The following is a 24,953-nucleotide window of genomic DNA, read 5'->3' on the forward strand; positions in this document are numbered from 1 at the left end:
TTAATGGGCACATGAATTGCCCCAAGGGGACAAATAAAGTTGTTTGAATGAATTATTTTCAACTCACAGCACAGGGAAAGTATATACTCCATCTGTCTGAGAAAATTAAAGGAGAAACATGTGGATCTTTCAGCAGGCAGGTGACTCAGAGGGTAAAAATACTAGTATGTAAGCCAGTGGCATACAAAGAGAAATATAGAAGTAAGCTATATGTACCACTGGATAAACGTAGCCTGTGAAGAAAAACTAAAATCGAAAAACCCTGAGCCTTGACCTTAGGGACAAGGATTGAGCAGCCAGCAAGGTGAACTGAAAAACTCTTCAGTAACATTCACTGGCAAGGTTTGCAATTTCACATGGTTTTAGGAAGCTACTTGTCTTCATCCCCCATCAGGCCTTGTGTAGCCTATGTGAGATACTGATGGCAACAACAGCTACAGCAATCACAAACCAATTCCAACCAAACCAAATCAATTCAAGAAACTATTCAATAAATGGACACAAAATCGAAATGCTACCTCCCACTGTAATTCAAGGCCAAGATAATACCAAGGAGAGCTGCTGTCTGAGCATGAGCTATGTTGAATGCTTGTGGCAAGCCATTGCGTGAAAAAGTTGTGTGTCACGCTACGACCCAATGCTAACCAAAACACAGACGTTCTTTTGTGTGTGTGTGTGTTTGAGCGTGTGTGTTACGCCCCTGAAAACAGGGGAGAAATAATCACGAGAGTGATACGGTGTTGTATTCTCAATTTTAAAGTTTAGTTCAATGAGAAAAGACCGCGATTTTCCCCAGGAATATGGGTGGAGACCAGAGCAATCGATCTCCGGCTCATAGATTAAGAGCATTTCGTAGATGACAGATTAACACTTTTAGGCACCACAAAATAAATTAATCAATATAACGTTTACACATTACTCTCACAATTCGTACCCTTTGACAGATTTTAACTTTAACACAATTATATGAATGTTATCAATCTCTATCAACTAATACTGAATGCATTTTTTAACCTTAGATGTTTTAAGATCCTCACATACTATGAACTTACTAATTTTAATGTATAACAGGCTATGAATCTTTCCTTTAACCTGTTACACTCTCCCCAACAAAATAAATGTTGTCCCAACATTACCAACATTGTCTTCTTCAACAGTCCGTATGCACTGGACCTAGAAAATCCTCTTCTGTAAGGTAGTACTTGAGCAGAGGTCAAGGGTCACAGTTCAAATATAACTAACAAGTTATATTCACAGTCCATATCTGTTGACCAGCTATATAACATAAGCAGTATTTTCTCATACTATTGATCAACAGTCCATCAATTTTAATAATCTATATGCATAGTCTGTAAATTGTCTCTTTTGACAGTCTGTGAAATCAGACAGTAGTCCATGGTCAAACATGTCAACTCTGTATCCTCATGTTTGCTGAAGCCCATACATGTAAGGTGGCTGAAAGTAACATTGCTGTAGTGATGGCAGCCATGGAACCAGTCCTGGTGCAGAGTAGACAGGGAACAACTGTGGCTGTGGCTGTATACTGTAGCAGGAAGGGATACCAAGCTGATCATAAGTGATACGTCTTGGAGGGTGTCTCTCTCTTTGTGGCAGCTGGTAGGCTGGTTCCTCAGGTTCAGCAGCATCAGTATATGAAGGAAAGGCACTTGGTGGACGATCATCAGGAAAATTTTCAGCAGGCAAGTTACTCTCCTCAGCAGGCAGGTCTTTAACTGTTGTTGTCTCCTCCAGCCGCTTTTCAACAAGAGGTTGTGCTGGTAGCGTATCAGGGACTGGCACTGCAACTGTCTGTTTCACTGTTGGGGGCCTGTGTTCCCACTCTCTCGCTGGTTCAGCATTCCTCTCCTCAGGTACTGTAGGAGACGTGGGAACCTGTAGCGGCTCATGATGAAGGTCATATTCATCCCCACTGTCTTCATCAGAATCTAGGGTCTGTGATGCAGGCTGGTGTCTCCTCGTTTTCTGACTTTTGTCCACTTTGGTCATTTCTGGTTGTGTCTCAAAAGGTAAGTGGTCACAGGACATGAGCAGATTTCTGTGCAGGACCCTGGAGCATCCCCTACCCTTTTCTGGTCTCAATTCATAAATCGGCAGGTCTGAACCCATTTGTCTCACCACTGTGTGAATTGTATCTTCCCAATAGTTACAGAGTTTTCCTGGTCCTCCTCTTGGTGTCAGGTTTTTAATCAGAACTCGCTCGCCAGGCTGTAGCACTGAACTCCTAACTTTAGTGTCATAGTACTTCTTACTTCTTTCAGCGGCTTTCTGAGCATTTTCATTTGCAATGGCGTAAGCTTCTTCCATCCCTCGTTTCCAGTTCTCCACGTATTCTCGCTGGTCACTGGAACCTGCCTCTGTGCACAATCCAAAGAGCATATCAACTGGAAGCCTGGGTGATCTCCCAAACAGAAGATAAAATGGTGAATAGCCAGTCACTTCGCAACGGGTGCAGTTATAGGCATAAACCAGTTTGTTCAGAGACTCCTTCCAATTTGACTTTTGTGTCTCAGTTAGTGTCTTTAACATTTGCAACAATGTTCTGTTCATGCGTTCCGCTTGACCGTTTCCCATCGGGTGATAGGGTGTTGTCCTGGACCCCGCCATGCCACTGAGTTTCTTTAACTGATGGAACAACTGATTTTCAAATTCTCCCCCTTGGTCATGGTGGATGCGGGACGGGAACCCAAACTTCAGGGCAAAGTCATTGAAGATGAGATTTGCAGCAGTTTTACCTGACTTTGATGTGGTGGCGTAGGCTTGAGTGAAACGTGTAAAATGATCAACAATCACGAGGATGTATTCATATCCCCCTTTGCATCTGTCGAGATGAAGGAAGTCAATACATACCAGTTAAAATGGCTGTGTTGTCACAATGTTTGTCAGAGGAGCTCTTGTTGCATGGGCTGGCTTTTTCTGCTTGACACAGCTACAAGTTTTAGTCACATAGTGCTCGATGTCAGATTGCATATATGGCCAGAAGAAGCGGTCACGTACTAGTGATACAGTGCGGTCAGTACCTTGGTGTCCCATGTTATTGTGCAACTCTTCCATCACTTTGCCTTTGTACTGCTCTGGTAGAACTAACTGCTGTAGTGATTCTGTACAGAATGCCATCACTGTCTATTGTCAATTTGTCCCATTCTCTGAATAGGCATTTTGTCTTTGGACTGAATTTCTTTTGCTCTTTAACTGGCGGTTTGGAAACCGACAGTTTGAAATTGAGCACAGGACGGATGACCGGATCAGATTCTTGTGCTTCTCTTATCCCATCTTTTGGGATCGAGCTGGTTGTTGCAGTGGTTGTCTCACCTTCAGCTGATACTGACATAGATGCAGCTGAAAATGACCAAGGTACAACAGCCTCTTTCTGTACCTCAACTGCTTGTATCGTGGCGGCGATGGTGTCTGGTGGAAGCTCCTCAGAACATTCTCTCATCAGTGACTCTACATCCAGTGGCATCCTTGACAAAGCATCTGCATCACCGTTCTCTCTGCCTGGCCTGTACTTTATTGTAAAGTGGAAATCAGCCAAGTCTGCAACCCACCTGGAAGTGGTTGCGTTCAGTTTTGCAGTAGACAGAATGTAGCAGAGCGGGTTGTTATCGCTGTATACAGTGAAGGTCGGAGCATAGTACAAATAGTCATGGAACTTATCAGTGATTGCCCATTTTAGAGCTAGAAATTCTAGCTTGCTCGAGTGGTAGTGATAGTTCTTCTCAGCTGCTGTTAAGGTTCGAGAGCCATGAGCAATGACCCTAAGCTTCCCCTCCTGCTTTTGATAAAGAACTGCTCCCAAGCCTTGGTGTGACGCATCAGTGTGTACAACAAATGGCTGAGTGAAATCAGGGAAACCTAAAACTGGTGGGTGAAGCAAACACTCAATCAGCTGTTCAAGTGCCTGTTGATGCTGGTCAGTCCACAGGATTGGCTTGTTTGAGGGCACCACATGACTTACTTTCTTTTTTTTTGTTTTCCGTGGGTGGTCAGGTAATTTCTCTGAATCTGCTTTCAGGAGGTCATACAGGCAGCTGGCACTCCTAGAAAAGTCTTTGATGTACTGTCTGTAGTAAGTGAGTAAACCAAGCATTTTTCTGAGCTGGCCCACAGTCTCTGGTCTGATTTCTTTCAATGCTCTTACTGCTTCAAAATCGGCTGGGTCAACTTGGCTGCCCTCTGCAGAGATCACACTTACTTGGTTTGAGTTTAATGCCATACTCTCTGAGACGCTGAAAAACTTTTCGCACATCATTCACATGGCTGTCGAATGTTTTACTGAAAACTAGCGTGTCGTCCAGATAAGGAATGCAGATGTTATCCCGGAGCCCTTCCAAACACTCCTCCATACACCGCTGAAAAGCTGCAGGAGCGTTCATGAGACCGAATGGCATACGTATCCACTCATAGAGTCCCCATGGGGTCACAAATGCTGTCAGTGGTCTGCTCTCTTCAGAGATGAACCCCTGGTGATACGCTTTTCCCTGATCTAAGAGGGAGAACCAGGAATTACCACCTAAACTGTCCATGATATCTTGGACCCGAGGGATGGGCTGGCGGTCGGGATGTGTCTTTCTGTTCAGGTCTCTGTAATCTATACACAACCGGAGGGTCCCGTCCTTCTTACGAATGCACACGACAGGTGAAGAATATGAAGAGTTTGACTTCCTAACCCAGCCCTGGACTATGAGGTCATAAATGTAACCCTTCATCTCCTGATACAGTGGCCTGGGCACTGACATGTATGTGCGCTTTACTGGTTCAGAGTCCTTTAGAGAAATAGTCATTTTCAATCGTTCAATGCAGCCAATGTCATTGTCTGATCTGGAGAAGGAGTGACACTCTTCTCTAAGCATTTGCCTAACAACCTCTCTCTATTCTTCGGTTAGGTGAGTTAAATCTACTGGTGGATCCCACTGTTCAGTAGCAGTACATGGGGTTCGAACGCTGGTGTGATTCACTGTGGCTGGGGTGACAGTTTTTTCAAAGACTTGGGCAGGTAACACCGTCATAATGGTTTGTACTGTACCGAATATTGTGCGTCCTAGCAGGGCAATGTTGTGGTCAATGGGGTTAGAGACATCAAGCAGGATAACTGGAAAAACACCTTTCCTGACTCTGACTAGTGTGTCAAAGAACTCAAGGTCGTCTGGCCACTGCGGGTTCAGGTCTGGCTGGAAAAGCATTGTCATGTCATCTTTGAAAGGCTGGGAAGCTACACGGCACTCAATCTGAATGCTACTGTGTTTTGGTACAGCAACCTTCTCTTTCTTGGTTTTCACTGCGTATTCATCTGTCTGTTCTGCGCTAACAGCCTGTATAAAAGCTCTCACCTTGTTTCTTTTGAGGCTTGGGAAAGCTGTTTTTACTGTACTGTATCGTTTAGTCTTTTCGGTCATTGTCAGGATGTCCTCGATAACATTGAAACATATGATGGGATGAGATAGGTGACAGCCTTTCATTACCAGCACCGGGATGATCAGTTCCTTTGTTTGGTCAGTTTCAGAGGCTAGCCGAAAAGTTGTTTCAATCCATCCCAGGTACGGCATTTCAGTCCCATTTGCTGCAGTCAACCTTAGATCATCAGGTGAGTCCACGATTTCTGAAACATCTCTCAGCCTTGCGTTTGGGAGAGATTCCTCTTTCCATCGTTCATCAATGACCGATACCTGAGAGCCTGTGTCCCATAGAGCTTGGAGGTGGTGGCGATTCAGGTGACACTCAATAAGGCACTGTCTGCCGACTAGCAAGGTGACCTTACGGGGGTGGCAACCTTGAGCTAGGGATGGTAAGGAGTGGGCATTTCCCTCTGTGCGGGAAAACCTTTCACTATTAGAGTCAATTTTCAGGTGAGTGCATTTTTCCTTATGTTTAGTCCAATGTTGGTTTTGACATACTTTGGAACAGTACTGTGTCTCTTTACATGATGAACATTGTTTCAGGTTCTCAAATGAATCTTCTCTGGCACAATTTGCACATTTCTGGGACTTTTTGGTAGCTACGGTTAACACTCGTCCCTCAGCGGTAACCCGTTTCCGTTTAAAGGGGCCTCCCTTGATGGTCTGGCTCCCCAGATTTTACATCCAGCTTGAAAATGTTCTCCACTCCCACATCGGAAGCAGTGTGTGCAGCGTGCATCTGTTCTGGCCTGCTGGCAGACAAAACACCTCCTTGGAGCTTGAGCAGAGTGGTTGGTATACCAGTTAGGTGCATATTGATGCTGTGCAGGGTCAGGTGCTTAGGACCGACTGTAGCTGCTGTAATACTGCTGCTGGGAAACAGGTGGCTGGGGGTCCCTATCTGGCCTCCTAACTGGGGGTGGGGCATAGGCACAAGGTGGTGACTGAAACATAGGCTGCTGTAATGTCTCCTTAATCTGAGCAATCTCTGCACTGAGACCTTTTAGAGAAGCTACACCGGTCTTAAGTTCAGCTAACTCTGTTAACAGTCCTGCGGGTATCTTAGCTTTGGCTTCCTTCACAGGACACTTTGCAGATGGTGTATCTTCTAACTGGACTACACTTACAGTTGTAGCAGGCTGTGGGGCATTAAACCGCTTTTTGTTTCGTCTTTCTATCTCATTAGCACAAGCAATGTTAAGCTTCTCTAGCAAAACCTCATCTGATGTTTTGCTCTCTAGCAGGAGAGGCTGCATGTCAATCCTGATACTGTCACTCTGGAGACCCGTAAGGACTGTGTGAAAACACATGCTCTGGACTAGATACTTAAGCCCTGATTCTGACTCCTGGGATGCAAACAGTACTTTTTGCCTCAAATCTAAAACGCGCATCAGGAAGCTTTGAGGAGTCTCCTTGCTATGCTGTGCTTCTGAAGCTAGCTGTTTGTAAAGCTCTGTTGCACTCTTCTCTTGGAAGTGGGAACGCAGGATACATCTAAGTGTGGGAAGAGTTAGCTGGGGTTTACCTTCCAAGTAGCTGCGTAGCTGTGAGCCTGGAGAAATAGCCCTGACTACTGCGTCTACTATTTCTACCTCAGGATATCCTCTGTTAAGTCCATTTTCAATCTGATGGACAAGGCTGGAAAAAATCAGTTTTTCTTTCTGGCCCGGTTCACCTATCTGACTAGAAATTTTTTACTCTTTGCGCCAGTATGAGCTGGGCTGTGCATTGGGTGAGAGCGGCACACTCCCCTGAAGATTGGCATGGTGTTGGGGCTGACGCAGAGAATCACTGGCTTTGGCTGCAATAATCTGCTCAATTCCCACCCCTTTTTGTGGGGTTACAGTTCTCAGTTCCTCTATTCTGTGATGTGTTCCGGCTGGTTCAATATCATGGTCAATTTGCCCTGTTTTGTTATCTATGCCACTGATCATCTCTGTCATTTCGTCTCTAAGTAGCAACAATTCCGACATGCCGCCATCTTCTAACTCTGCGACTTCCTCTCTTTCAAGGAACATCATAATGCGAGTCATTAATGCTATGCGGTATTTGTCTTTAACATCTCTTCTCTGTTCGCCTGATATTTTAAGGAAATCACATATCTCTAGTAATTTCTCTTTAGTCAGGGTGTGCAATTCTCCTACTACCTCTTCCTGTAGTTCTTCCAAGGCGCTTGTCATGTTGACAGAACAGGAGGAACTTTTACTGTGCAGGAGTTGACTCTGAATTAGATGGTCCTTACTGTCTCTGATGGTCGATCAATGGCCTCAGTTGACACGTACTTAACCACTAACTTCCAACTTCCCTCGAACAGCAACACTTTCCTCACTGCAGCCTGCCTGAGTTGTTATGTGGAGATTTAGCTGGCTCGGAATTCAGCGACCAGGGTGTGGAAACTGGACATCTGAGCAGCTATCTCAGCGGAGCCTCCAAAAATGTTACGCCCCTGAAAACAGGGGAGAAATAATCACGAGAGTGATACGGTGTTGTATTCTCAATTTTAAAGTTTAGTTCAATGAGAAAAGACAGCGATTTTCCCCAGGAATATGGGTGGAGACCAGAGCAATCGATCTCCGGCTCATAGATTAAGAGCATTTCGTAGATCACAGATTAACACTTTTAGGCACTACAAAATCAAGTAATCAATATAACGTTTACACATTACTCTCACAATTCGTACCCTTTGACAGATTTGAACTTTAACACAATTATATGAATGTTATCAATCTCTATCAACTAATACTGAATGCATCTTATTAACCTTAGATGTTTTAAGATCCTCACATACTATGAACTTACTCATTTTAATGTATAACAGGCTATGAATCTTTCCTTTAACCTGTTACATGTGCATGCATCTGTCTCTGTGTGCATGTATGCTTCTGTCTGTGTGTGTGTGACACACACCACGTTGTTTTCATTTTTTTTTATTCCTTTATTTCAACAAGGAACACAGACTGAGACCAAGGCCTCTTTTACAGCTGGGCCCTGCGTATACATGTTTACATATACAGTTTAGGTACAATGATTAAGAAACTACACAAGACAAACAAAACAATCACAGATAACATAAAAAAATACAGCAACAGATTACATTTACACACAGGTTATTCTACTAACAGGTTATTCCCCTAACAGGTTATTCCCCTAACAGGTTATTCCCCTAACAGGTTATTCTACTAAGAGCACAAGAACTTGCATTACCCGAAACAGTTACAAGCAATACAAAAATAAAAATCCTCCACTAAATATTTAAAATGGTCGACAGGGGGACAAGAGTCTCAAGTTTAAGTTTAGTCTGCAGGCGTTTCCATAGGCAAGGAGCATAACAGGAAATGGCAGCCATACCCAACTCTGTGGAAAACACATGGGCCTCACAAGTGTAATCCATGCTTGAGACCTGGTTTTAGGAATTATAATTATAATATTGATGAGTGATGATAAATAAGAAGGTAGCTTATTCAGAAGTGCTTTATAGACAAACACGAGAGCATGTGGTCTAGTCTCACGGACAGCGAAGACCCACATTTTGATATAAAACACAATTGTGAGTTCTGTAGCTAGCACCTGTAATAAACCTAAGTGCGCAATGATAAGTAGCGATTTAAGTGTTGATACCGTAGCATGCATGTAAATAATATTCCCATAATCTATAACAGACAAAAAAGTAGCTTGCTTCTATTTGTAGAGGACAAACATGTCCTGTTTCTATAACAAGAACACTCAGATACCCAAGTCAGAGTACACCCTCTGCATACTCCACTGTCCCCAGGCTGAGATGAGAATATTCTTGCCAGAGGAACAGCGGCCGGGTCCCACAGGCACCATTCAATTTACCCTGCTGCTGTATGCTGATGAAGAACTGGAGAAACACCAGTGACATGACTCATCAGCACATTAACCAAATTAGTGGCATCATGGTCTTACCAACTGAGCCCGCACAGGACAATGGAGGTAGCAAGGCCAACAATGATAATGAAAATCCACCACAATTTTAAGACCATCAAAGCAACACTGTCGATTTTTGTTTTCACTAACCGCCTGATGGCTTTGCTGTGACACACACAACTGGTCCCGTGTGTCTCTGGTTTACTGTGATGTTACTAATCCTAAATTAATCTGACGCTGTATCGTAGCCCTACTACTCTTTACTGACTGATACACACCACACACACACAGTCTTTCTTTCTCTCTCTTTCTTACACACTCTCTCTCTCTCTCACACACACACACACACACACACACACACACACACACACACACACACACACACACACACACACACACACACACATTCACTCTCTATCTCTTTTCACTGACAGATTCCCTAGAAGAGATCCATCCCAGTGTCTGAGACATGTGTGGAGGGAATAGGATACACACATGCATTTGTATGATAGCCAACCAACAACACACATCCAGTGCAATAAGCTTCAGGAAGACCACATGTGCTTTGGATAGCTTCCTGCAGGAGAAGCATGAGAGGAACAGAGTGGGTGTGTGGTACTTGGAATTCATTTGAAATTAAATTAAATAGCCATTTTCCTGGATATTATCTTTCTGGTATTGTCAGCCTTTGGTTTACACACTGCTTACAGTACTGTGTATTTGTAGAATGGGTGGGGCTAAAAATGTATCTGTGTGTACACAATGCATTTCAATTATTATTTGTTATTTTTTATAATGATACGTAATATAAACATATAGGCCTAATTATAATGGCTTGTTTTTTCTAGGGTAAATAATGCAAATTCTACCATTTGCATTTGTGCTGTGTGATCAAATTGTCCTCATTCAGCCTGTCTGTTTCACCGTCCATTCATGAATGATGATGTAGGCCTACAGCACATTATAATAAGATAAGTTAGAAACTCAGTACACTATAAGATAAGATCTTCACATTACGATAAGATCTGCAACATGGTAAAATAAGGGGCGAAAGATAGTCTCAAGGTTAGAGTGTTGGGCCAGTAACCAACCCGTTGCTGGTTCGAATACTGGATCCAACAAATCTGTTGTTGTGCCCTTGAGCAAGACAGTTACAGTGTCAAGAAAAAGTATGTGAATCCTTCGGAAGTACCTGGATTTCTGCATATATTGGTCATAGAATTTGATCTGATCTTCATCTAGGTCACAACAATAGACATACACAGTCTGCTTAAACTAATAACATGAACAATTATATGTTTTCATGTCTTTATTGAACACACCGTGTAAACATTCACAGTGCAGGGTGGGAAAAGTATGTAAACCCTTGGATTTAATAACTGGTTGACCCTCCTTTGGCAGCAATAACCTCAACCAACCGTTTTCTATAGTTGCGGCTCAGACCTGGTCAGGAGGAATTTTGGACCATTCCTCTTTACAAAACTGTTTCAGTTCAGCAGTATTCTTGGGATGTCTGGTGTGAACTGCTCTCGAGGTCATGCCACAGCATCTCAATCGGGTTGAGGTCAGGACTCTGACTGGGCCACTCCAGAAGGCGTATTTTCTGCAGTTGAAGCATTCTGTTGTTGATTTACTTCTGTGTTTTGGGTGGTTGTCCTGTTGAATCACCCAACTTCTGTTGAGCTTCAATTGGCAGACAGCCTAACATTCTCCTGCAAAATGTCTTGATAACCTTGGGAATTTTTCTGTCGATGTTAGCAAGCTGTTTAGGCCCTGAGGCAACAAAGCAGCCCCAAGCCATGATACTCCCTCCACCATACTTTACAGTTGTAATGAGGTTTTGTTGTTGGTTTGCTGTGATATTTTTCTCCACACAGTGTTGTATGTTTTTTTTTGGACAGCAGTGTTTTTTCCCGTGGTGTCCTCCCATGAACACCATTCTTGTTCAGTGTTTACATATTGTAGACTCGTCAACAGAGATGTTAACATGTTCCAGACATTTCTGTAAGTCTGTAGCTGACAGTCTAGGATTCTTCTTAACCTCATTGAGCATTCTGCGCTGTGCTCTTGCAGTCATCTTTGTAAGACGGCCACTCCTAGGGAGAGTAGCAACAGTGCTACACTTTCTCTATTCATAGACAATTTGTCTTACCGTGGACCGATGAACATCAAGGCTTTTAGAGATACTTTTGTAACCCTTTCCAGCTTTATGCAAGTCAACAATTCATAGGTCTTCTGAGATCTCTTTTTTTCGAGGCATGATTCACATCAGGCAATGCTTCTTGTGAATAGAAAACTCTAATTTTGTAAATGTTTTTTATAGGGCAATGCAGCTCTAACCAACATCTCCAATCTTGTCTCATTGATTGGACTCCAGGTTTGCTGACTCCTGACTCCAATTAGCTTTTGGATAAGTCATTAGCCTAGGGGTTCACATACTTTTTCCAACCAACCAATAATTTGTGTTTTTAGTTTAAAGCAGACTATGTTTGTCTATTGCTGTGACTTAGATTAAGATCAGATCAAATTTGATGACCAATTTATGCAGAAATTCCCAGATATTCCAAAGGGTTCATGTACTTTTTCTTGCCACTGTAACCCAAATTGTGGGTGTTTCAGGGGGAGTTGGGAAATGCAAGAAACACAGTTGTGTGTAACAGGACAAACATGGGCCTCCCGAGGGCGCAGTGGTCTAAGGCACTGCATCACAGTGCTAGCCAGAGAATTGTATGTTGATTTCTCTACAATAAGCTGCATCAAATGTTGTTTTAAAGAATTTGTCAGTACGTCCAACCGGCATCAAAACCGTAGTAACAACCCCAGACCAGAACCTCCACATCTGGCTCTTTCATCTGCGGGATCATCTGAGACCAGCCACCCGGACAGCTGATGAAACTGTGTGTTTGCACAACCAAAGAATTTCTGCACAAACTGTCAGGGAAGCTCATCTGCGTGCTCGTCGTCCTCACCAGGGTCTTGACCTGACTGCAGTTCAGCGTCGCAACTGACTTCAGTGGGCAAATGCTCACCTTTGATGGCCATTAGCATGCTCTTCATGGATGAATCACAGTTTCTTTTATTTTTCACTCCTTTAAAAAAAATCTAACTCCAAAAGCAAAGCACAGTTTAGATATGATCAAAAATGTCTACATGTTATTAATGACATGGGACATACCAGTTGATATCAGATCAATCCAGGCCTATTAGTCCAACCCCAGCCAGATGAGATATTGATGAAGTGATCTCTAAGTCAGTCTGATATAACAGTCTGATATTTATGGCCTGGGTTGCATCCCAAATGCACCTTATTCCCTTTTAAAGCTGCAATATGTAACTTTTTGGGTGACCCGACTAAATTCATATAGAAATGTGAGTTATAAATCTTACATTCTCATTGAAAGCAAGTCTAAGACGCAGTAGATATGTTCTATGTGCGCTATTTCTATGTTTCTCATGCTTAAACGTTGTCTTTTATTTTCGGGTTTTGTACACCAGCTTCACAGCTGAAAATAAAATATTTTTGGTTATGGTACAATGATTATCAACACTATACTTGCCTGTTTTGTCGCATAAACTGAAATTAGGCAAACTACTCAAATTTTAACAACCAGGAAATGGTGGAGCGATTTCTGCATAGTGCATCTTTAATGTACTCCTTTGTCCAGGGCCCATGGGACACTATATAATGAATAGAGTGCCATTTGGGACGGAGCCTTTGAAAATGTCAAGCCCATTGGATGTCCTTTCTGAAACTGATCACCACAGCCCTATAAAGACATGCTAAGTGATCTGTGTTATTTGAGATGACAGATCTATCCCACTATGCAAAAACAGATTCAAACAACTTGTTTCCATGTCATTTCGACACAAAAAAATGTGATGACGCTGAAACAACATGGAAAACTGATTGACCTAAATCCAATGACATGGTGACATTTTTTGTTAATATAACGTTGAATTCACGATAGTTGACAACTCAACCAATTGTAAATCAAAACTAGACATTCAACTGATGTCTGTGCCCAGTGGGCTATTGTCTCACGGGTCATGCAATGAGCTCTTTCCCAATAATCGATAGGTTAAGCCTTGTTGGCTGATCAGAAATTATACATACATACAGCCTATTATGGTACACTAGGGTCTACCACTATCTGAATGGTTTGAATCCATGCAATAGGTGAATTGACTATTATTCCGGAAAACTGATGCTGCAACATTAATTAATGAACTGCATTGTTTATCTGACTGAATGTAGGCTACAGCTATCAACTCTTGAAAGTGATGTAAGAACTTGATGATGGTGAGGACTGGAGGAGGATGATAATTATTGTCTGTATGGTTTCATCAAATCAGTTACTGGCAATACAACAAGGCTGAACTTCAAGGAAACTGTGTCCAGACTTGACCAATAGTCAGAGGGTGATAATGTTTGTAGTGTAATGGTTTGTAAAGACACTATGTAGGCCTAACCCCTGCGTCACCTTTTTGGATGATGCATCATCATCATAATCATCATCACTAAAATGAATGGCAACAAATCTGTCAAAGAAGAATGAGCAGAAATAACAACTTACCGCGATACTGACGGTGTCATCTCCTTGGAACAAGGGGATGAATTTGTCTCCACGGATAATTTCGGACTGATTCAGAGGACGGAAGCGACATAGCACCTTGATGTTACATTCTGCGCTAGCATCGGCCATTGTGAGAAAGGAATCTGATGTGCCTCCGAAAAGCAAAATATATATTTTTGAAACCAAGTTACTTTTTGCCTTAGACTATTTAATCTAACATAAACCCTATTGATGTCGACAATCTCTTTTTTTTTGCAATGGACAAACTGAGAGTTGGCAGGAATTAGAATTTTCTGCTTTTTGCTTAAGGCCAATTTCGATTTAAAACAAAATGGTTATGTACATCTCGGAGAGTTTGCTGGCTTCAAATAGCACACGAACAAATAAATATACTTGAATAGGCCAACATTTGTATAATAGTATGTCCATGCAGTCCGTTATAATTTAAATGTTAAGAGTATTCCAAGCGGCTCCGGCTCCAGACGGTCAGCTGTTGTAGTGAGAGAGATGCAGGAGAAGAGGTTATTGAAGCGTGCCTATACCGAACGCTTAGCATCAGCGGCAGGTCTCGTCTTTAGCACCGGGCGTGGTCTGCACGGATCCAAGCCAACGTTATTAAAGTGGTAGCCTACTCGCATCACTCTCATCAGCACCACTGACGATAGAGTGGTTGCCTGTCGGCCAAATCCGGTGTTATATTTTGTCTAACAGCTCCATCATGCGACCATTGCCCCATTTTTTTGGACAATTAATTTGACATTTAATAGGCCTATATGTGATATTTAGAGTGCTTGAAAGAGATGGATATGCTATATATTTAAATCGACTTAGGCTATTTAGGCAACTTACATCTATAGGCTAGTAGGACTGGAATAGGCTATACTTAGCCTAACAAACGTTTTGATTCACAATATGTTGTACCTTATTCCAATTGTCCATTTCATAAAAACAGGCTTTTATGATTACATTCCCGAATCCAGGGTTCTCCAAACCTATTTCGGGAGAGCTACCGTTCTGTGGGTTTTCACTCCAAACCGGTTGTAAAAAATTCTGTGTATCAACCAGCTAATTATTATAATCAAGTGCGCTTGATTGGGTTTGGAGCGAAAACCTACAGGACGGTAGCTCTCCAGGAACAGGGTTGGAGAGCCCTGGTTTATTAGAAACGTGGAAAAGTAGGTTTGAGTTTCGATATTCGCCAGACATTCGGGAATTCAAAGGTTAGGCTCTTTGTGAAGGGAAAAAGGTGTACAACATTGCACAGGTCTTATTTTCCCGATTTCGACCCGAGTTTCATAATCACATAGCAATGGCGTAGCCTGTCTGGCACACAGTCAATGCAACTACTTAGGGACCGTCAACAAAGTGCATGATCACAATAGTCACATTTCAAGAGCTCTTTAACCACATGATTTAACAACCTCATTTCAATTGTCCATTATGCCTTACATAGAGAGGCATGTTGAGCACCTGTTGGTTTTTCTCATAAAATGCTCCCAATATGTTTATATATACACTGAGCAAAAATATAAACCCAACATTTAAAGTGTTGGTCCCATGTTTCATGAGCTGACCATCTCTATGTGAAGGAGAGGTGTCGCGCTGCACGAGGCAAATGGTGATTATACCAGATACTGTTTTTTTTTATCCACGCCCCTACCTTGTTTTAACCAACAGATATATATCTGTAATCCCAGATATATATATATATATATATATATATATATATATACACATACACACACACACACACACACACACACACACACACACACACACACACACACACACACACACACACACACACACACACAGATCAAAAATATAAATGCAACAATTTCTACGATTTTACTGATTTATAGTTCCTATCAATTGAAATTAATTCATACGGCCGTAATCTATTGATGTCGCATGACTGGGATTACAGATATAATGTGTTATATTTTCTGTATATATATATATATATATATATATATATAGTACCTACACATTCAAGTATTTTTCTTTATTCTACTATTTTCTACATTGTAGAATAATAGTGAAGACATCAAGACTATGAAATAACACATATGGAATCATGTAGCTACCCAAAAAAGTGTTAAACAAATCAAAATATATTTTAGATTTTAGATTCTTCAAAGTAGTGTGGTGAAAATGCAATATTATTGACATACTATACTGTTTAATTAGACATACTATGCTGTTTAACTTAAGATAATTGTTATATGTTAGTATTTTTACTGATACAGGCTTGTCATTTGACTTAGTCATAAGTCTGGGCTTACAGAAAAGAGCTGTTTGTGGTGCAACAGCAGTAGGTGACATCCTGTTTTAACAATATACAGGAACTTAGATGTGTGGAAACATGCAGGAAGGAACAGACAATGGTGGAAACATCAGCTAACTTAATCTGCACAGACATGCTAAATCAGTTTTTACACACCATGTCCCTGTTTCAATCCATCTGCTAAACTGCCACGTAGACAAAATAGGTTGTACTTTTTCTGTAAGAGGAGACAACTCTGTTCGTTGGACATTCCTAACGATGCACTCATTTAGTGGTTGTTATTGATTGTTTATTTTTCAAAATCCTATAAAATTGCTTTTTGAAAGAATCTACAGTCCCTCTTCCTATAGAATTATTCTGACAGTAGCCACCATTTGCCTTGATGACAGCATTGCACAATCTTGGCATTCTCTCAACCAGCTTCACCTGAAATAATTTTCCAAAAGTCTTGAAGGAGTTCCCACATATGCTGAGCACTTGTTGGCTGCTTTTCCTTCACTCTGCAGTCCAACTCATCCCAAACAATCTCAATTGGGTTGAGGTCGGGTGATTGTGGAGGCCAGGTAATCTGATGCATCACTCATCACTCTCCTTGGTCAAATAGCCCTTACACAGCCCGGAGGTGTGTTTTTGGTCATTGTCCTGTTGAAAAACAAATGATAGTCCAACTAAGCACAGAACAGATGGGATGGTGTATTGATGCAGGATGCTGTGGTAGCCATGCTGGTTAAGTGTGCCTTGAATTCTAAATAAATCACAGATAGTGTCACCAGCAAAGCACCCCAACACCATCACACCTCTTCCTCCATGCTTCACGGTGGGAAACACACATGCAGAGATCACCTACTCTGTGTTTCACGAAGACACGGCAGTTGTAATCAAAAATCTCAAATTTGGACTCATCAGACCAAGGGACAGGTTTCTTGGCCCAAGCAAGTCTCTTATTCTTATTGGTGCCCTTTAGTAGTGGTTTCTTTGCAGCAATTTGACCATGAAGTACTGATTCACGCAGTCTCCTCTGAACAATTGATGTTGAGATGTGTCTGTTACTTGAACTCTGTGAACATTTATTTGGGCTGCAATTCCTGAAGCTGGTAACTCTAATGAACTTATTCTATGCAGCAGAGGTAACTCTGTTTTTTTCCCCCCCGTGGTGGTCCTCGTGATAACTAGTTTCTTGATGGTTTTTGTGACTGCACATGAAGGAACTTTCAAAGTTCTTGAAATGTTCCGTATTGACTGACCTTCATGTCTTAAAGTAATGATGGACTGTCGTTTATCTTTGCTTTTTGAGCTGTTCTTGCCATAATATGGACTTGGTCTTTTACAAAATATCTTCTGTATACCACCCCTACTTCTTCACAACAACTGATTGGCTATAATGAATTGAATTTAAAAATAAATAAATTTAACCTTTATGTAACAAAGTAGTTAAATAAGTAAAGACATTCCACAAATGAACTTTTAACAAGGCACACCTGTTAATTTAAATTCATTCCAGGTGACTACCTCATGAAGCTGGTTGAGAAAATGCCAACCTGTGCAAATCTGTCATCAAGGCAAAGGGTAACATTGAAGAATACTTTTTTGGTTACTACGTGATTTCACATGTTTTATTTCATAGTTTTGATGTCTTCACTATTATTCTACAATGTAGAAAATAGTAAAAATAAAGAAAAACCCTTGAATGATTAGGTGTGTCCAAACTTTTGAGTGTATATTGTTTTATCCATTTTGAATTTAGGCTGTAACAACAAAATATGGAATAATTTAAAGGGTATGAATACTTTCTGAAGCCACTGAATCTGCTTTAGTTTTCGAGATGATCAATCCCTGTCGAGGGAGGGGCTGCTTTAAAAAAAATGATGTGTATATTTATTTATTCTGAACACATTTTGAACACCATTTCTCCCAAACGTTTTCAAAATATTGACTTTATTGTTCGCTAGCTGGACAGGCAAACACGAGTAATGAACTATGAAACTAACAAAACTTGTGTACTACAGTGCCTTGCGAAAGTATTCGGCCCCCTTGAACTTTGCGACCTTTTGCCACATTTCAGGCTTCAAACATAAAGATATAAAACTGTATTTTTTTGTGAAGAATCAACAACAAGTGGGACACAATCATGAAGTGGAACGACATTTATTGGATATTTCAAACTTTTTGAACAAATCAAAAACTGAAAAATTGGACGTGCAAAAGTTAATACTTTGTAGCACCACCTTTTGCTGCGATTACAGCTGTAAGTCGCTTGGGGTATGTCTCTATCAGTTTTGCACATCGAGAGACTGACATTTTTTCCCATTCCTCCTTGCAAAACAGCTCGAGCTCAGTGAGATTGGATGGAGAGCATTTGTGAACAGCAGTTTTCAGTTCTTTCCACAGATTCTCGATTGGATTCAGGTCTGGACTTTGACTTGGCCATTCTAACACCTGGATATGTTTATTTTTGAACCATTCCATTGTAGATTTTGCTTTATGTTTTGGATCATTGTCTTGTTGGAAGACAAATCTCCGTCCCAGTCTCAGGTCTTTTGCAGACTCCATCAGGTTTTCTTCCAGAATGGTCCTGTATTTGGCGCCATCCATCTTCCCATCGATTTTAACCATCTTCCCTGTCCCTGCTGAAGACAAGCAGGCCCAAACCATGATGCTGTTTGACAGTGGGGATGGTGTGTTCAGGGTGATGAGCTGTGTTGCTTTTACGCCAAACATAACGTTTTGCATTGTTGCCAAAAAGTTCAATTTTGGTTTCATCTGACCAGAGCACCTTCTTCCACATGTTTGGTGTGTCTCCCAGGTGGCTTGTGGCAAACTTTAAACAACACTTTTTATGGATATCTTTAAGAAATGGCTTTCTTCTTGCCACTCTTCCATAAAGGCCAGATTTGTGCAATATACGACTGATTGTTGTCCGATGGACAGAGTCTCCCACCTCAGCTGTAGATCTCTGCAGTTCATCCAGAGTGATCATGGGCCTCTTGGCTGCATCTCTGATCAGTCTTCTCCTTGTATGAGCTGAAAGTTTAGAGGGACGGCCAGGTCTTGGTAGATTTGCAGTGGTCTGATACTCCTTCCATTTCAATATTATCGCTTGCACAGTGCTCCTTGGGATGTTTAAAGCTTGGGAAATCTTTTTGTATCCAAATCCGGCTTTAAACTTCTTCACAACAGTATCTCGGACCTGCCTGGTGTGTTCCTTGTTCTTCATGATGCTCTCTGCGCTTTTAACGGACCTCTGAGACTATCACAGTGCAGGTGCATTTATACGGAGACTTGATTACACACAGGTGGATTGTATTTATCATCATTAGTCATTTAGGTCAACATTGGATCATTCAGAGATCCTCACTGAACTTCTGGAGAGAGTTTGCTGCACTGAAAGTAAAGGGGCTGAATAATTTTGCACGCCCAATTTTTCAGTTTTTGATTTGTTAAAAAAGTTTGAAATATCCAATAAATGTCGTTCCACTTCATGATTGTGTCCCACTTGTTGTTTATTCTTCACAAAAAAATACAGTTTTATATCTTTATGTTTGAAGCCTGAAATGTGGCAAAAGGTCGCAAAGTTCAAGGGGGCCGAATACTTTCGCAAGGCACTGTATCACTCTGCTGATCACGTTTACCAATCTCATTATCCATACCGAAGGTAGTATGTAGACTTTTGTATTTATTTGTAATCTAACTATTCAGTTATAGAAATGTGATACCTTCAATGTAAGCTTTAGAATGACTCCGAACTTAGAACACAGCAACCTAGTAATGTAGCTAGGTTGCTAGTTAGCTAGTTACAATAAGTAGATCTGTTGCTAGAAGATAGCTTTATCACTGGTTAGCATGTCATTCCAGGACAAGTAGCGTTTCAGTTTATTCCAAGTAATAATTTAAGACTACACAAATCTATAGGACAAGTATTGTAAAACTTATAGTCATCAAGGCAGGACTTATTTCATTCACACTGAAACATAACAAATGCATTTATCCCTGTCAATAGTTGGAGTAGGATGATTGCAGAGCACCCTGCTTCAGACTGCCATGATGTTCATTTTCTAGCTCACAAACTACAATCCTTTGCTGTGATTATTTATTGCATTAATTCTTGTCTCTCACTTTTGTCTCACATTATCTATTCAGCTCTCCTGTGTCCTTATTTTTTAAATTGTATTTAACCTTTATTTATCTGATCACAGAGATCAACCTAGCATGGGATGATTCATTCACATGTAATAGGCTTTGCCATATGTATTTGCTAATATGCATATAGAGCTGTCATTTTTTAAACTTCCATACAAGTATACATGACACCTTTGCTATCTACATGCCTTTATCTGAGTTTCTATGCAAATTATATGATTGAATGTTTCTTTAAGCCTGCAGCTAGTTACTTGAAATGAGACAATCATGTCAAAACCTGATTCAAAATTGAATTCACTGACAGATGGCTAATGAAACACTAGCTTCCAAAGCAGGCAGACAGTTACAGTATTAGCTGGCTAGGCTGGTCAACTGTAACATTGTCTAGCTTTCAATTCAATTGGCTAAATGGTAATTGTCATATAAAAAAAATCTCAATGAACACTGAACAAAAATATAAACTCAACATGCTACAATATACAGTTACAGATCATATGAGGAAGTCAGCTAATTTAAATCAATTGAAGTACCTCACCACTCCAGGTGATTGTGACACTTTCCCATTATTGCTTGTGCCATTCATGTTTTTCTTTTAACGTCTTTTGCCTCAACGATTCAACTTTGTCACACGAGAACAACAAGCCAGTGCAATAAATTACATCTTCCAATAACATAAGAAATGTAGCTATTATCAAGGCTGATCTTGTCATTTTTTTTTAAATATGTAATTTCACAATAAAAAGCCAACACGGCGCCTCCAGGGTGGTGCAGTGGTCTAGGGCACTGCATCACAGTGCTAGCTGTGCCACCAGAGACTCTGGGTTCGAGCCTAGGCTCTGTCGCAGCCGGGCGCGACCTGGAGGTCTATGGGGCGATGCACAATTGGCCTACCATCGTCCGGGTTAGGGAGGGGTTGGCCGGTAGGGATATCCTTGTCTCATCGCGCACTAGTGACTCCTGTGGCGTTCCGGGCAGAGTGCACACTAGCCAGGTGCATGGTGTTTTCTCCGACACATTGGTGCGGCTGGCTTCTGGGTTGGATGCACGCTATGTTAAGAAGCAGTGCGGCTTGATTGGGTTGTGTTTCGGAGGAATCATGGCTTTTGACCTTCGTCTCTCCCGTGCCCGTACGGGAGTTGTAGCGATGAGACAAGATAGTGAAAACTAACAATTGGATACCACGAAATTGGGGAGAAAAGGGGTCAAATTAATGAATAAAAAAATAAAAAATAAAAAAAGCCAACACAACAAGCATACCAGAAATACAGTACTTTTGGGTTTTCCTATAAAATCAATGATCTGGATAAAAGCATAACGTTTAGAACTTCAACACAACATTATTGAAAAACGTGAAATCTAAATGAAACAACCATTCCCTCAAAGCTGTTTTTTAGAAAAAATGACATTAAATACACACACATACTCACACAAACACACCTTCGGTAGGTGTGAAGACGGCTGTGATATATTTTCCTATTTAAAGGGGCATTACACCAAAATTTTAATTATTATAAATGATATTCACCCCAACAAAAATGTACTTAAAAAAGTGCTCCTGTGAGACATTGACCAAAATGATGGCTTCGTTTTTTTCCACAGTGTAAGAGGTGCGTGACTGGCTGCAGAGAAGTCAGGCGCAGGAGAGCAGTACTGGGTAATAACCGGAGCAGTTTAATAAGCAAACCAACGGCGCCCAGAACAACAAAAATATGGGTACAAAATAACCCGTCGCGAACCAGTCAGAGTGCACAAGCACTTACAACAAACAATTTCACACACAGACATGGGGGGAACAGAGGGTAAAATACACAACAAGGAATGAGGGAATGTAAACCAGGTGTATGGGAAAACAAGACAAAACAAATGGAAAATGAAAAGTGGATCAGTGATAGCTAGAAGACCGGTGACGTCAACCGCCGAACGCCGCCCGAACAAGGAGAGGAACCGGGCTGAAGTTGTGACACACAGCCAGCATTTTCATCACTGTTAGTCAAACAATCAGAATTAGATGTTTTTGGCTGGGTGGCAATTGACCCCAAAAGACTAGAATTTATAAAAACGAGTACTGTCTCTGTCCTTACTATGTTAATTCCCTGATTTTGGCAACGATTTAGGCTGTGTGTAGCAGTTATGGTTTGGCTTGGAAAGGTTTTTTCGCAAGGTCACATACTATACAGCTGATGTGTTGTGCATTGAAATCCACAAGTGAAGGGAAATGTGAGAGGAGGAGAGCGCATAGACGTGAGAAGGAATACAATGTGGCTGTTATGAAAGTGATCTGTGTTTACTTGTGATCAGGGGTGTATTCAAACTGCCGATTCTGTTGAAAAGTGTTCCTTAAATGGAAGCAAACGGAATGAAACGGGGATAAACATACCTGAATTTGTTTAATAGAAACTTTCGTTTGCAACTGTTGATTACACCCTAGATCAGTGAGATGTAAGCAAGAGTGTGCAAGGCGGTATTGAATGTGTCACTACCTGTCCATGTGTTACTTCCTGTCACCTCCAATTTTTCTCTCGAAATGTGTGCACCTGCGTTGTAAACTTTCATTCATAGGCTAGGTTCTAGCAACCTCATGATGGGTACAGGGAAAATTTGAGTATCATGTGGTAGCCTAAACCTATCGATGTTACATGGAACTGGACGAATGGAATATGAATGACAGTCATCCAATGTGCTGTAATAGAACGGCACCGACCGCCACTGGTGGAGACACATCTGTAGGCTACAATATGAGGAGGAGATTATAGTCCTAAAATGCTTTCCAGTTTAATTGACTCACCCAATAATGCCCTGCTAACTCACGGGTGATTGCCGATGCGTTCGGGGTAAAAGCCTTACTTTATAAAACAGTTTGGAAGTTTATCAAATATTTTGGTAGCCTACAGCAGGTCTTCTGTTCTCTTTACAGCAGGAGCTACTCGCTTTCCAATCGGTGTTTTCCAGCGATTGTATTTGAAATATTGAGAAAGGCCTGTTTTGTCTCCATGCTGCGCATCCCCGACTGTAGGCTATGCCTTGTTATTGGCACACACACAATCCACTGATAGGCCATTTAAAAAATATATTATCTATTGATCCTCTGAGGCTAAATGATATGCCTTCTCATGGTATAGTAGGCTATTCTGAATTATTTCATAAATTTTTTTAACAGACATCAGGCATTCTTTAAATTTGGCAAATGTATTTTAATTCATCAGGGGTACTGCAGCTCCTCCAGAACCCTTCAACTGGCTATGATTCTATATGGAAATAAATGATGAAGTGCAACGTTCGAGAGATGAGTCGCAGGCTCATGTCTATCAAAGCTGGTTTTAACTGTTTTTAACACGCAATTTCATTTAGATTTTTTTCACAATGAATGGCCTTATAAAGTAACATTTTACTCCAGCAGCAATCAGCAGAGGAGCTGCAAGAGAAATTATGCTCAAAATAGACTCTGTATGCTGTGCGGGTGTGATAGTAGTGTGGGATAAATAAAATACATGATGACTAACAAAAATACACACTTGGTCAATATGGTCATGTATTTTCATCAACTGGTATTTCTATCAATGAATAAAAAGCAACTGCCGTCTAACGGAAACCCTGCTCTTTTCACATGTGAAGCTGGGATACACTACATGACCAGAGGTATGTGGACACCTGCTTGTCAAACATGCTGAAACAGGAAAGGGTCTTCCCCAAACTGTTGCTACAAGCACAGAATCGTCTAGAATGTCATTGTACTGTATGCTGTAGCGTTAAGATTTCCCTTCACTTGAACTAGATGGCATAGCCTGAACCATGAAAAACAGCCCCAGACCATTATTCCTCCTCCACCAAACTTTATGGTTGGCACTATGCATTGGGGAAAGTGACATTCTCCTGGCATCCGACAAACCCAGATTTGTCCGTCGGACTCCCGAGAATGTGTTTTCACTGCCCCAGATTCCAATGGCGGCGAGCTTTACACAAAAGCAGCTGACGCTTGGCATTTTGCATGGTGGTCTTAGGCTTGTGTGCGTGCGGCTGCTCGGCCATGGAAACTGTAAGCTCCCGACAAACAGTTATTGTAATGAAGTGGTTTCCAGAGGCAGTTTGGAACTCGGTAGTGAGTGTTGCAACCGAGAACAGATTAATTTAACTTGCTACGATTTGGAGAACTGACTTGTTGGAAAGGTGGCATCCTATGACGGGGCCATTTTTAATGTCACTGAGCCATTCTACTGCCAATGTCAGTCTATGGAGAGTGTATACGCGTGCTTTTAGGGCACAGTCAATAGCGCGCTAGACTTCGGGCTAGAAGGTCGAGGGTTCAAGGCCTGCTCCCTGCCTGTTTCGTTACAGTATATATAGTATATCGAAGCTACCAGCTAAATCTGACACAACTAGTAGCTAACATTCACAAACTTGAATGAAATAAATATATAATTGCACTTATTCACTAACACTTATACTTTACTTTTATATTCCATAATTTGACTCCTTCGAATCATTTACTCCCTCTAAATGTTTTGCAAACACTGGGAAAGGAGCTGGCCCACTACAGCAGGGAAGTTCTGTAATAATTTCCAGGTCTATGCCTATAAACAGTTCGAGCTTCTAATTTTTAAAATGAATCTCCAGAAATAAGTCTCTCACTGTTGCTGCCTGTTATAGACCCCCCTC

The 24,953-nt window shown here is 41.4% G+C and overlaps 1 protein-coding gene across 1 annotated transcript in view; it reads right to left on the minus strand.

The window, feature by feature from the left end:
* Positions 1-14,475, minus strand: part of LOC109890791 (kinesin heavy chain) — a 138,063-nt gene extending 123,588 nt beyond the window's left edge. The window contains exon 1 of the mRNA XM_031824700.1: positions 13,877-14,475. Coding sequence (XP_031680560.1) covers positions 13,877-14,005 — 129 coding nt within the window. The 5' untranslated portion in view covers positions 14,006-14,475. The remainder of the gene's footprint in view (positions 1-13,876) is intronic.
* Positions 14,476-24,953: the final 10,478 nt, after the last annotated feature.

The sequence above is a fragment of the Oncorhynchus kisutch genome, linkage group LG5 (assembly GCF_002021735.2).
Source record: "Oncorhynchus kisutch isolate 150728-3 linkage group LG5, Okis_V2, whole genome shotgun sequence".
NCBI classification, from domain to species: Eukaryota; Metazoa; Chordata; class Actinopteri; order Salmoniformes; family Salmonidae; genus Oncorhynchus; species Oncorhynchus kisutch.